The 14,562-nt window shown below is 33.9% G+C and overlaps 1 protein-coding gene across 1 annotated transcript in view; it reads left to right on the top strand.

Moving 5' to 3' along the window:
• Positions 1-14,562, top strand: part of ADAM2 (ADAM metallopeptidase domain 2) — a 146,439-nt gene that overhangs the window by 41,766 nt on the left and 90,111 nt on the right. Inside the window, exons 8-10 of the mRNA XM_040453573.1 lie at positions 5,828-5,899; positions 6,543-6,709; positions 7,727-7,808. Coding sequence (XP_040309507.1) covers positions 5,828-5,899; positions 6,543-6,709; positions 7,727-7,808 — 321 coding nt within the window. The remainder of the gene's footprint in view (positions 1-5,827; positions 5,900-6,542; positions 6,710-7,726; positions 7,809-14,562) is intronic.

Genomic DNA, 14,562 nt, shown 5'->3' with positions numbered 1-14,562 from the left:
TTTTAGCCAACTTTTTACCTTTTAAAAACATAAATCAAATTGTATCAATCTCCTGCTTAAGATTTTTGATTAGTTTTTCTTTTATCTTTTTTTTAATTAATTGAGGTATAATTGACATATGACATTGTATTAGTTATAGGTATATAACATAATGATTCAGTATTTGTATATACTGTAAAAGGGCCACCACCATAGGTCTAGTTAACATCTGCAGCATACGGTTCCAAAATGTTTTTTCCTATGATGTGAACTTTTAAGATCTATTTTATTAGGAACTTTCAGATATGCAGATATTATTAGCTATACATACTATACATTACATCCCCATAACTTACTATTTTATAAATGGACATTTATGCCTTTTGATACTCTTCACTCATTTTGCCCATCCCTCACCCCCTCTTCTGGAAATCTCCCAATTTTTTCTCAGTATCTATGAGCTTTTTTTTTTTAACTCCACATGTAAAGAGATCTTAGGTATCTATTTTTCTCTGTATGACTTAATTCACTTATTAATTCACTTGGCATAATGTCCTTAAGGTCCATATATGTTGTCACAAATGGAAAAAATTCATTCTTTTTATGGCCAAATAATATTCCAAGGTGTGTGTGTGGGGTGTGTGTGTGTGTGTGTGTGTGTGTATGTACATCTCACAAGTTCTTTATCCATTCATCCATTGATGGACAATTACATTTTTGCCATATCCTAGCCAGCATTTCTTATCTCTTGTCTTTTTGATAACAGCCATTCGAGCAGGTGTGATGTTCTGTCTCACCCTTTAAGTGATTTTTTCATTTTTATTCTGTGCCCTTTAAGTGATTTTTTCATTGTTAATGTCATTATTTGTATGTTAGTATGTATATTTGCCATTTTGACTTTTTCTGTTTCATAACTCTTTGTTCCTCCTCTATTATCTCTTTTTGACATAAGTGCATATTTTCTAGCTTTTAATGTTTTAAAAATTATCTTTTTATTAGAAATAATTGTTTACTCATATGCCATTGTAAGAATACATAGAGATCATTGTTTGTGATAGAGCCATTGCCTCCAAACAAAAACTTTTATTCTGAAGTTTTTACTCTTGAGTATCTCAAACCATCCTGTTCTTTTATTTAATCCTGCAAAATCTGTGATTTTGCCCTATCCTAATTTTAACACACTTTTAAACAACTACTCTCTTAATTTCTTTGATGTTGTTTCTGCCATAGCTGCTATCCAAAAATTATACTCTTAGTCTTCTTTATTAATTGCACATGAGTGAGCTTCTAAATTTGGAATTGGAACATTTACCATAGCTTTGTTATCTCAAATGTTGGCATAAAGTGCTTGAATTATTGATTGTTCACCTTAATTTATTTCTGTGTGTTTGTTGATTTGTGTTATGACTATCACCAATAGTGTTGGTTTTCTTTTTTACTGAATAAAATATATATTAAAATAAAAAGAATATATAGAGACCCCATGTACCCTTTATTTTTTCCAATTTGTAGCATCTTAAAATGTTATATTACAATATTACATCTACGATATTGACATACATAGTCAAGAAACAGAATAATATGAATGTGAGGATCTGTTGTGTGGCCTTTTCAGAGCCACACTCACTTCTCTTTCATCTCTCTTCATCCCACACCCACTTCTCTTTCATCTCTGAAAACAACTACTCTGTTCTCCGTGTCCGTATTTTTAATTTCCAAAATGGAATATAAATGGAATCATTCAACATATAATATTCTTGGATTATCTTTTCTCATAAGGCCATTCTGGAGGTTCTTCTAGCCTTAACTACCTCTTTTTTAAAGAAATATTTATTTATTTTTGAGAGAAACAGCGCAAGCAGGGAAGCGGGCAGAGAGAGAGGGACGCAGAATCCGAAGCAGGGTCCAGATTCTGAGCTGTCAGCACAGGGTCTGGCGTGAGGCTTGAACTCATGGACCACAAGATCATGACCTGAGCTGAAGTTGGTCGCATAGCTGACTGAGCCACCCAGGTGCCCCTAGCCTTAACTACTTCTTAAACAAATTTTAAAGTCAATCTTCCTGCTCTTAGTGCCAATTTCTCTTGAAGAAAAACTTATGTAGCCAATCTCAGTATTTTAGAGTCTTCAAGGTGAATTAGATTGCTGCACTGGTGTTTCACTAAAATTTCTTAAATCTGCTTAATCATTTATCACTTACTTGTTCTTCAGTTTTCAAATTTTGTGTTTGTTTTGTTTCATTTGTGCTTTTGAAAATTTAATTTTCTATTAATTGTTTTTAATAATTTAACACTTTTAATTTTTTAAATGAGGTTTCAGGAAGGCATGGTTCTAAAGGCATGTATTCAATCTATAATCTTTGTTCTTCACATTTAGATATTATATTTAAAATACTTTAATGTTTATCTTTGGGGAGGAGAGAGAGAGAGAGAGAGAGCAGGGAAGGGGCAGAATGAGACAGAGACACAGAATCTGAAGCAGGCTCCAGGCTCTGAGCTGTCAGCACAGAGCCCAATGCGGGGCTCAAACTCAAGAACCACAAGATCATGACCTGAGCAGAAGCTGGTTGCTTCACCCACTGAGCCACCCAGGCACCACTTAAATCTTATAGTTTAAAACTAAGATTTTCTCTCAATAATTATTATTTATTTGATAGTAAAACATATCTTATTTGTAGTGTCTTATTTCAAATTGAGATATAATTGCCATGTAACATTATATTAGTTGCAGGTGTATGGCATAATGACTCAGTATTTGCAAAATATGTATTGAAAAATGACCACCACACATAGTTACACTTTTTTGTAATGAGAATTTGTATGATCTACTCTTTTAGCAACTTTCAAATATGCAATACAGTTTAATTAACTATAGTCATGATGTTGTACATTAATCCTCAGGAATTACTTATGGTATAACTGGAAGTTTGTGCCAAGTGATCAACTTCGCCCATTCTCCCACTCCCTATACCCCACCTCTGGAGACCATCAATCTTTTTTCTATATCTGTGAGTTTGGTTTTTGTTTTGTTTTGTTTTGTTTTTAGATTCCACTTATAAGTGAGATAATTCAGTATTTACCTTCCACTGTCTGATTTATTTCACTTAATCAAATGCCTTCAAAGTGCATCCATGTTTTCACAGATGGCAAGATTTTCTTTTTTTATGCCTGAATAATATTCCATTGCACACATGTACCATATATTCCTTCCCCATCTGTTTATGAACAATTAGATTGCTTTAATGTCTTGGCTATTATAAATAATGCCACAAGGAATCTGGGGGTGCATTTCTATTTTTTGAGTTAGTGTTTTTATTTTACTTGGACAAAAGTCCAAAAGTGGCACAGTTAGATCATATGACAGCTCCATCTTTAATTTTTTGGGGGAAACTCCTTACTGTTTTCCACAGCAGCTGTTTACATTCCAACCAATAGTCCACAAGGGCTCCTTTTTCTACACATCCTTGTCAACACTTGTTATTTCTTGTCTTACTTAAAAACAACTATTCTAATTGGTGTGAGTGATACCTCATTGTGGTTTTGATTTAGATTTTCCTGATGGTTATTGATGTTGAGTACCTTTTCACGTGCTTCTTGGTCATCTGTATATTTTCTTAGGGAAAATGTCTATTCATATCTTCTGGCCCATCTTTTAATTGGATTATTTGCTTTTTTTATTGACTCGTATGAGTTGTTTTTATATTTTGTATATTAACCCATTATGTCTTTTCCCATTTGGTAGGTTGCCTTTTCATTTTGTTCATGCTTTCTTTTGCTGTGCATGGCCTCTTTAGAATGATGTAGTCCCCCTTGCTTAATTTTGCTTTTGTTGCCTTTACTTTAATTTTTTTTAATGTTTATTTTTTGAGAGACAGAGACAAAGTGTGAGCGGGGGAGGAGCAGAGAGAGACAGAGGGAGCAGGGGCGGGGGGAGGAGCAGAGGGAGACACAGGATCTGAAGCAGGCTCCAGGCTCTGAGCTGTCAGCACAGAGCCTGACACAGGGCTCGAACTCATGAACTAAGAGAAAATGATTTGAGCCAAAGTCGGACGCTTAACTGACTGAGCCACCCAGGTGCCTTTGTTTGCCTTTACTTTAGATGTCAAATTCAAAAAGTCATTACCACTTGATATGAAAAAACTTACTGGTATGTTGTCTTTTAGGAGTTTTATGGTTTCAGGTCTTACATTAAAGTCTTTAATTCATTATGAGTTATATTTTTTGTATGACATAAGATAGTGGTCCAGTTTCATGCTTGGATGTGCTATGTGGTTTTCTTAACATTATTTATTGAAGAGACTGTTTTCATACATTGTGTATTATTGACTCCTTTATGATAAATTAACTGACTATAAGGCATAGATTTATTTCTGAGCTATCTGTTCTATTCCATTGATTTATGTGTCTGTTTTATTTAAAAAAATTTTATGTTTATATTTGAGAGAGAGAGAGAGAGACAGAGAGAGGCAGAGAGAGAGAGAAACAGTGCATGAGAGCAGGGAGGGGCAGAGAGAGAGATGGAGACAGAATCTGAAGTAGCTTCCAGGCTCTGAGCTGTCAGCACACAGCCTGACGTGGGGCTTGAACTCAGGAGCCGGGAGATCATGACTTGAGCTGAAGTCGGATGCTCAATCAACTAATCCACCTAGGCACCCCATGTGTCTGTGAATGATCCACCCAGGCACCCCAGCTGTCTGTTTTAATGGCAATATCATACTGCTTTGATTACTATAGTTTTGTATTATATTTTTAAATCAGGGAGCATGATGCCACCAGCTTTATTCTTTTCAAATTTGTTTCGCTATTTAGGGTCTTTTGTGGGTCCACACAAATTTCAAGACTCTGTTCTATTTCTGTGAAAAATGCCATTGGAAATTTTATAGGCATTACATTGAAGCTGTATATTGCTTTGGGTAGTATGAACATCTTTACAAGGCTAATTCTTCTAATTCATGAACATGATATATATTTCTATTTTTGTGTGTCTTTCTATTATCATTGTCTTACAGTTTTCAATGTACAGATCTTTTACCTCCTTGTTTAAACTTATTTCCAGGCATTTGATTCCTTCTGATACAAATACAGATGGAATTGTTTTCATAATTTTTCTTTCTGATTGTTTGTTATTAGTGTATAGAAAAACAACAAATTTTTCCATAGTGACTTTTTTATCCTGCAACTTCACTGAATTTTAAAAATTAGTTCTAACTTTTTTGTGTGCATGCAGTCTTTAGGGTTATCTATCACATCACGTGATCTACAAATAGTGATAATTCACTTCTTCCTTTCCAATTGGATGACATTTTTTTTCTTACCTAGTTGCTCTGAGTAGGATTTTTGATACTATGGTTAAATAAAATTGATGAGAGTGGGCATCCTGGTCTTGTTCCAGATCTTAGACTAAATGTTTTCAGATTTTCCCAGGTGAGTATAATGTCAGTTATAGGCTTGTCATATATAGCTTTTATTACGTTGATGTACATTCTCTCCATTCCCACCTTGGCGAGAGTTTTCATTATGAAAGGATGTTGAAATTTGTCAAAATGCCTTCTTCTGCATCTACTGATGATTGTTCATCATCTGAACATATGATTTGTGTCCTTCATTTTGTTTATGTAGTGTATCATATTGACTGATTTGCAGATGTTGAACCATTCTAGCATCCATGGAATAAATCCCTACTGATCATAGTGTATTTCATTTTAATATGCTGTTGAATTCAGTCTGCCTATATTTTTTGAGGATTTTTTTGCATCTGTGTTCATTAGGAATATTAATAAAAGTTTGTAAGTTTAATAATACTTAAAAACTAATAAATTCATAATTTAAACAATTTCTTATATTTTTCAGTACAATCATATGGGTTCTGATACTATTGTTGTCACTCAAAAAATATTCCAGTTGATTGGACTGACCAATGCTGTAAGTGTTTGCTTTTAATTCTTTTCTATTTGCTTCTGTTGCTTAAACAATTCCTATACATTTTATTTTATGGCACTGTCTGAAAACACATGATATATGAAATAGGACAAATAATATAACATTTTAAGTTTCAGTTTTCTGAGTAGGAATAAGAATAAGAATAAAAATTTATATACATACCTAATTAAGTTATGGTAATTATTTTTTAAATGTTTATTTACTTTTGAGAGAGAGAGAGAGAGAGAGAGCATGAGAGGTGGAGGGACAGAGACAGGGAGACACAGAATCCTAACCAACCTCCAGGCTTCACGTTGTCAGCAGAGCCCAATGCAGGGCTCGAACTCATGAACCACAAGATCATGACCTGAGCCGAACTCAGACCCTTAACCAACTGAGCCACCCAGGTGCCCCAGGTTGTGGTAATTATTAAATTGATAAAGCACTTCACACGGGGCTTGCTTAAGTACAAGCATTTCAAAATGTTAATTATTACTTGTTTTATACTCTATAAGATCCAATCCATGCTTAGCAGTTCTGTCATTTAATATTTGTCATCAGTGTAGTGTTTATTGTTATAGATAAATCCCCAAATCTATTTAAACCATAATATTTGAGCATATTTTCTTTATGTCTTCTTTTTTAGATTTTTACATCATTTAATATTACAATAATTCTCTCTTCATTGGAACTTTGGATAGATGAAAATAAAATCCCAGTAACTGGAGATGCTAATGAATTATTACACAGATTTTTAAAGTGGAAAAGATCTTATCTTGTTTTGCGTCCACATGATGTGGCATTTTTACTTGTGTAAGCATATCTTAGCTTTACTAAATCTTATACAAAGAAAACATACCTATATTTGACCTAATTTCTGTCAGTTAACAGGCCTTTAGGGGAAATGTGTCATTTTTTTCCTAACATACAATATCATGTGAATATTATTTTTCAAAACACAGGTTTTATAGCAGAATTATTGATGTCAATCATTCTATTTATTTTTTGTAGTTAAAACTCACTCCTTCAATATTGTTATCATTGCTTTCTTAGAGTGTATAACATATTAAATTCCCTAACTATCCTTGAAATACTAACAATATCTATCTGAAGAAACATAAATGATGAATGTAGTTATTAGGTCTTCTTTTTAGGCTTTATTTGCATAGGATAACAAAAAATCCCATTATGGAGGCACTACTGTATATTTTAATCTCTAATATACCATATTTACATTGTTCTGCATTTACAAAAATATAAGACCCTCCTATTTAATAAGTACTTTGTTCTTCTCCTATCAATATTTAGGATATATATAATATGTTACTATACTATATCAAAATAATATATACATATTTAAAAAATTATAATAATTTAAATTATTTTCTGTCCCACAAATATGCCATTTGCGCAACTCTGGCTGCCTAATTCTGATTAATGAGAAACTTCAGTCCATAAGGTGTCTCTGTCCATTTAACTTATCAATTGTATTGCTTACGCTTTCTAATTGTAAGGGATTTTATTTTTATTATTTTGATACACTAGGAATTATTTATTTTTTAAGAAATACTACATAAAGAAAAATCTTATTTTCTAAAAATTCAATATGAAAATAACATTCTATTATCTGCTTTTAAAATGTATTTCATTTTTTAAAAAAGAAGCAGATACATTTAGTCACTTCCAAGCTTTGTTACCCTATGTTAGGTGGAAATATTTACAAATTTATAATATAAATATACAAGACAAAAAATTTATTAGGCAAACTTAATAGTAGTTGTGCTAAATTTTACAAAATTATATGATTATGATCTTTTTTTAAAACTTAAGTTACAGAGAAAAACCGAATTATGTTGGTGCAACCTTTCAAGGGAAGATGTGTGATAACCAGTATGGAGGCGGTGTTGCTCTGGTATGGTATGGTTTAATTTGTTTGGCTCAGATGTATAAATAGAATGCTATTTAGATTAATATATAGTTAAATATTCTTTATTTTATTATTTCTATGTATATTAACATTTGCAAATGATATTAGGGATCTTTGTCTTTGCTGCTTATTACAAATGCTTGAACTATAAGAAGTTCTTATTGAACTTAATAATATAAAATTTTTATAATTTTCTTCTTGTGAGTTTTTAGGAAGCTAAAGCAGTGTTATAAAAGGCTCATGAATTTTTCATGTACTCAATATCTAATCATTGATTGATTTTAATTTCAAGGTTAGATTTTGACTATTTCCAAGTATAACAAAATTATGAACAAGATTAAAATTAAACTTTTGAAACCATTTATCAATTGCCTTAAAATGCTTCATGGGGCATAGGTGAAGAATAACAGAATTGAATGTCCTAATTGGCATTATTTAAGTAGCAAATCTTGGTGTATTTAAAATTGGCATGTTTTTGCCTCTATGTCTTAATGCTATGGTTATTCTGACATACAGAACTGGCCTTCTGAGGATTAAGGAGTGCACCTATTGTGATGAGCACCGGGTGTTGTGTGTAAGTGTTGAACCACTAAATTGTACACCTGAAACTAATTTTACACTATCTGTTAACTAACTAGAATCTGAATAAAACTTTAAAAAAACACTCTTTAAATTGATTTTCAAAACACAAGTGAAGACATAAAGAATTGAACCAATCAAATGGTGACACAAATTTCATCTTTACAATTCATAAATCACAGTTTGGAAAAGGCAGCTTATATTTATGACACATCATTACCTAGTCTCATGAGCTTGAATTAGACTGATTTACCTAGTCACTTTCAAAACTGAAAATCATAAGATCCTCTCATGGAGCAGGACCTTAAATGATTAGCAAAAAATAGAACATAACTCAGTCTCTTTTAAAGCAGGTTAGCTACCAAGTGGAGGGAAATGCCATCATTTACTAGAAAGTATGTGGATCATGGGAGAAGCAATCAAAGAAGATCCCTTTCTTATCCTCCACACTTTGTTGGGATAATCATTGCCTGACCCTTTTCTGGAAAAATCATTAGCAGCCAATATTTGTAGGAGTGATATGTCGAAGAAAAACAATTGAGGTTCTGTCCTCCAATGTTTATTTTTTATTTTTATATTTTTCAAGTCTTATTTTAAATTCCAGTTAGTTAACATATAGTGTAATATTAGTTTGAGGAGTAGAATTTAGTGATTCATTACTTAATATAATACCTGTTGTTCACCACAAACAGTGCTCTCCTTAATACCCATCACCCATGTCTCCCATTTAGCCCACCCCCTCCACTGTCCTCCCCTCCAGCAACCCTCCATTTGTTCTCTATAGTTAAGTATGTTTCTTGGTTGGCCTTTCCCCCATGTTCATTTGTTTCATTTCTTAAATTCTACATATGAATGAAATCATATGGTGTTTGTCTTTCTCTGACTGAATTATTTCGCTTGGCCTAATATACTCTAACTGTATCCAAATTGTTGTAAGTGGCAAGATTTCATTCTTTTTTTTATGTTTGAGTAATATTCCATTGTATATATACCACATCTTCTTTATCCAGTCATCAGTCAATGGACAATTTGGGCAGTTTCCATAATTGGCGATTATTGATAATGCTGCTATAAACATCAGGTTGCATTTGCCTCTTCAAATCAGTATTTTTGTACCCTTTGGGTAAACACCTGTGGTTTTATGTGGAATCATAGGGTAGTTGCATTTTTAACTTTTTGAAGAAACTCCATACTGTTTTCCAGAGTAGCTGCACCAGTTTGCATTCCCACCAATAGTGTGAGAGTGGTTCCTTTTTTTCCTGACAGACGTGAGGTGGTGTCTTATCACGGTTTTGATTTGTATTTCCCTGACGATCGGTATGTTGGTATCTTTTCAGGTGTCTGTTAGCCATCTGGATGTATTCTTTGGAAGAATGTCTATTCATGTGTTCTACCCATTTCTTAACTGGATTGTTTTGTGTTTTGTTGATTTGATAAGTTGTTTATAGGTTTTGGTACTAACCCTTTATCAGATAATGTTTGAAAATATCTTCTCCCATTTCAAAGTTTGTGTTTTAGTTTTGTTGATTGTTTCCTTCACTGTGATGAAGTTTTTATCTTGATCAAGTCCCAATAGTTCATTTTTGCCTTTGTTTCCCTTGCTTCCAGAGACCTACATAGTAGGAAGTCTATGGCCGAGGTCAAAGAGGTTGCTGCCTATATTCTACTCTAGGATTTTGATGGTTTCCTGTCTCACATTCAGATCTTTCATTCATTTTGAATTTATTTTTGTGTATGTAAGAAAGTGGTTTAGTTTTGTTATTTTGCATGTTGTTGTTCGGTTTTCCCAGCACCATTTGTTGAAGAGACTGACTTTTTTCCATTGAATAATTTTTCTTGCTTCCTTGACGATGAGTTGATCGTATAGTTGTGGGTCCATTTCTGAGTTTTCTATGTTGTTCCATTGATCTGTACATCTGTTTTTGTTGTTGTTGTTGTTTGTTGTTTTTTTTGTTTTGTGTTTTGTGCCAATACCATGCTGCCTTGATAATTACAGCTTCGTAATATATCTGGAAGTCCAGAATAGTGACGTCTCCAGGTTTGCTTTTCTTTTTCAAAATGGCTTTTGGTATTCAGGGTCTTTTGGGGTTCCATACAAATTTTAAGATTGTTTGTTCTAGCTCTGTGAGAAATGCTGGTGATATTTTGATGGGAATTGCATTAAATGTGTAGATTGCTTTGGGTAGTATAGACATTTTAACAATAGTTATTCTCTCAATCCATAAGCATGGTATGTTTTTCCATTTCTTTGTGTCCTTTCAACTTCTTTCATAAGTGTTCTATAGTTTTCAGAGTATAAATCTTTTATCTTTTTCTGTATCTATTGAGAGGATCATATGGTTCCTATCCTTTCTTTTATTAATGTGATGTATCATGTTGATTGATTTGTGAATATGAACAACACTTGCAGCCCAGGAATAAATACCACTTGAATGATTCTTTTAATGTACTGTTCTATTCAATTTGCTAGTATTTTGTTGAGATGTTTTGCATCCATTTGTCAGGGATACAGGCCTGTAATTCTCTTTTAGTGAGGTCTTTGGTTTTGGGATCAACATACTACTGGCCTTGTAGAATGAATTTGTAAATTTTCCTTCTGTTTGTATATTTTGGAACAGTTTGAAAAGAATGGGTACTTTGAGTTTAATATTAACTCATCTTTAAATGTTTGGTAGAATTGCCCTGGGAAGCCATTTGGCCCTGGACATTTGTTTGTTGGGAAATTTTTTATTACTGATTCAAATTCTTTGCTGGTTGTGGATCTGTTCGAATTTTCTACTTCTTCCTGTTTCCATTTTGGTAGTTTATATGTTTTTAGGAATTTATCAATTTCTTCCAGATTGCCCAATTTTTTGACATATAATTTTTCATAATGTTCTCTTATAATTGCTTGTATTTCTGTAGTGTTGTTTAAGATCTCTCTCATTCATGATTTTATTTATTTGAGTCCTTTATCTTTCTTTTTTTATAAGTCTGTCTAGGAGGTTATCAATTTTATTAATTCTTTCATGGAACCAACTCCTGGTTTCATTGATTTGTTCTCCTGGTTTTTATTGTTGTTGTTGTTTATTTGTTTATATATAATTTATTTTCATTCTAGTCTTTATTATTTCTCTTCTGCTAGTATTAGGGTTTATTTGTTGTTCTTTACCTAGCCCTTTTAGGTGTAAGGTTAGGTTGTGTATATGAGATGCTTCTTGTTTCTTGAGGTAGACCTTTATTGCTCTATACTTCCCTCTTAGGACTGCTTTTACTGCATTCCAAAAGTTTTGGACCACAATTTTTTAATTTTTGTTTCCATGTATTTTTAGATTTCTTCTTTGATTTCCTTGTTGTCCCATTCATTATTTAGTAGGATGTTCTTTAACCTCCATGTATTTGTGGTCTTTCCAAATTTTTTTTTTTTTAATTTTTTTTTTAACGTTTTTATTTATTTTTGGGACAGAGAGAGACAGAGCATGAACGGGGGAGGGGCAGAGAGAGAGGGAGACACAGCGTCGGAAACAGGCTCCAGGCCCCGAGCCATCAGCCCAGAGCCTGACGCGGGGCTCGAACTCACGGACCGTGAGATCGTGACCTGGCTGAAGTCGGACGCTTAACCGACTGCGCCACCCAGGCGCACACCTGATCTAGAAAAGCAGCACCTACAGAATGCAGGGGGTGAGGCTTGGTATAAGCAGTTTAAGCAGTCACTTTTGGCACTGTGTTGCTTATTGAAATTAGTTTATGCTGAGGGACAGTGGAAAGAAGTGGCACCAGCCACTTCCCTCAATCTGGAGAAGAGAATTCATGCCTGCTACTGTCTGGGAAACCCTCCCAGAAGAGCAAACAAGCTCCGCTTGTGTGTACCAGGCATTCATCAGATCCCTGCCTTCACCCTGACTGCGTTCAGGACATTTGCCCACCCAGGAGTACAGTGCATATGTGTTCTATTTCAGGCAAGCAGGCTAAGTTTTAAAACTCCCAACTTTAGGGACCTGGCATGGCAGGGCTCACACTATTCCTCTGATGGAGGATCTCACTTTGCTGGTACTGATGCAAGTTTGTTCCAAACTGGCAGTCACACCAAAGCACAAGTGGGTGGATTTTGGAGTAAAGCACAGCAGAGAATCAGTGTCCAGATTATCTGCCCTCAGTAGGTGTCTCTGTACCTATGTTGAGTAGCAGGGAAGGGTAATGGTGCCCACCAGCTCTTTAATCCCTGGAGAGGCAATTCCACCTCTCTCAGATTCACTCCAAGAAAGAGGAACTGTCTCTCCCAGTGCATCCCAGGGGATCCTTAGATTGTTTCATCTACTACTGAGCTATCTGTTCTTCTCCATAGTAGCAATGCAGCACCCACTGGGCTCCACACAAGCCAGATCCTGGACCTCTAAAATTCCAATCTTTGAGCCCTACTGGTTGTAAAAACTCATGAAAATCAGCCCTTCTTGTTTTCCCAGTTAATATCCTTGGGAAAATATTTTCCTTGTGTGTTCCCCTGTGTGCTCTTTTCTGTGTCTTGCCTCCTCTGTGACCAGGGCCCCCTCTCTTCCATAGCAGCCATGATCCTTTCCTTCTCCAAATCACATCTCTACACTTCATACCTTCCATGATGTGGCCTCTTCTCTCCCTCTAGTTGTGCAATTTGTTCTGTCAATCCTCATATTGATTTCTTGGGTATTCAGAATGATTTGATATTTATCTAGCTGTGTTCGAGGGATGGGGCAAGCCTAGGGTCCTCCTATTTCTCTGCAATCTTAGCTCCTTTCTCTCTTCTTATGTTTAAACACCCATAACCCTCCATACCTCATCTTCCTAGGCTGTGGAATAAAATCTAAAATCTATATCCCTCCGATGCTGCTCTTTCTTAAAAGTTTATAGATGAAACCACAACCCAGGTGATTTTTGGATGAATAGAAGCATGTAATAATAGTTAAAAGAAGACATTTTATGTCTTGCAACTCTTTTTCCTGGGACTCATCCACTTGTCATTCACAAATTTGCTCATTCACAAGGATTGACACAAGCTAGTTCTTGGTCTCAAGGTTGCTATACATTATATATTACCAGACACATTATCTGTTGACCTCAATTATGGACTGTGTAGATCCTGAGTAGTAAACTTCCTCAGAAGAAAACACAGCACACAATACATGCCACTTGAAGCAGAACTATTAGTAGTTATAGAAACTTCAAAAAAAGGTATAAGGTATCATAGAAAAGGGTTTGTTGGAAATATTAAGTACAAAAATATAATATTAATTATAATAAATTACACAAGATGTTAGGTTAAATCAGAATCAGAACCTTTCCCAGAAGACTTCAGAAATATTATAAGAAAGGTAAAATAAAAGTTAAGAGATGTGGATTATTGAAGTAGAAGTGCCAATATCTAGATATTAAGAGTAATGTAGATAATAATTAAAAAGTCATAAGAAAACTTTTGAAGGAAAGATGAAAATAAATTTCACCACTTTATAGCCACTATCAGATCAACAAAATCCTTATGCCAAGATACTCCTTCTGGAGTCTCCCCATGATCCTTTATGCTGGATCATCTGGCAGGAGGGGAGAAAACTGGGTTGTCAGATGAAAGGAAATAAAAAGTCAAAATAGAATAGATAAAAAATGCACACTGACAATGATATAAAAATATTAAATACAAAGAAAATGGCTTTGTTTCCAAAAAAAGAAACTCATATAATAAAAAAGAAGTTCCATAGTGGGAAAAATCACATTGAATAATAAAAGTGTATTCTTAAAATACATAAAAGTACTTTAAATAGACATAATTAGTATCTAAAAAAATTCATTCAAATATAAATTTTTTGTCATATGTGAATAAGAACAATTTCGTTCTTTTTCCCTCTCTAATACATATGTATTTAATTTATTTTCTTGAATTCATGAGGATCTTAATAATATTCAGTTTAAATAGTAGAACAATGTTAGTTGAACTCATAGTAGACATTCTTGTTTCATTCTTGATTTTAGGAAAAAAACTTTCAATATTTCACCATTAGGTATTATGTTTTCTAGATTATTATAGACACTTTACAATGTAATAAGGAGGCCCAGTTTTATTTCTTTTTTTTTTTTATTTTTATTTTTTATTTATTTATTTTTTCAACGTTTATTTATTTTGGGGACAGAGAGAGACAGAGCATGAACAGGGGAG

Source organism: Herpailurus yagouaroundi, unplaced genomic scaffold, assembly GCF_014898765.1.
Source record: "Herpailurus yagouaroundi ecotype Mexico unplaced genomic scaffold, PumYag 28, whole genome shotgun sequence".
NCBI lineage: Eukaryota > Metazoa > Chordata > Mammalia > Carnivora > Felidae > Herpailurus > Herpailurus yagouaroundi.
This window is presented reverse-complemented; position numbering and strand designations above follow the sequence as displayed.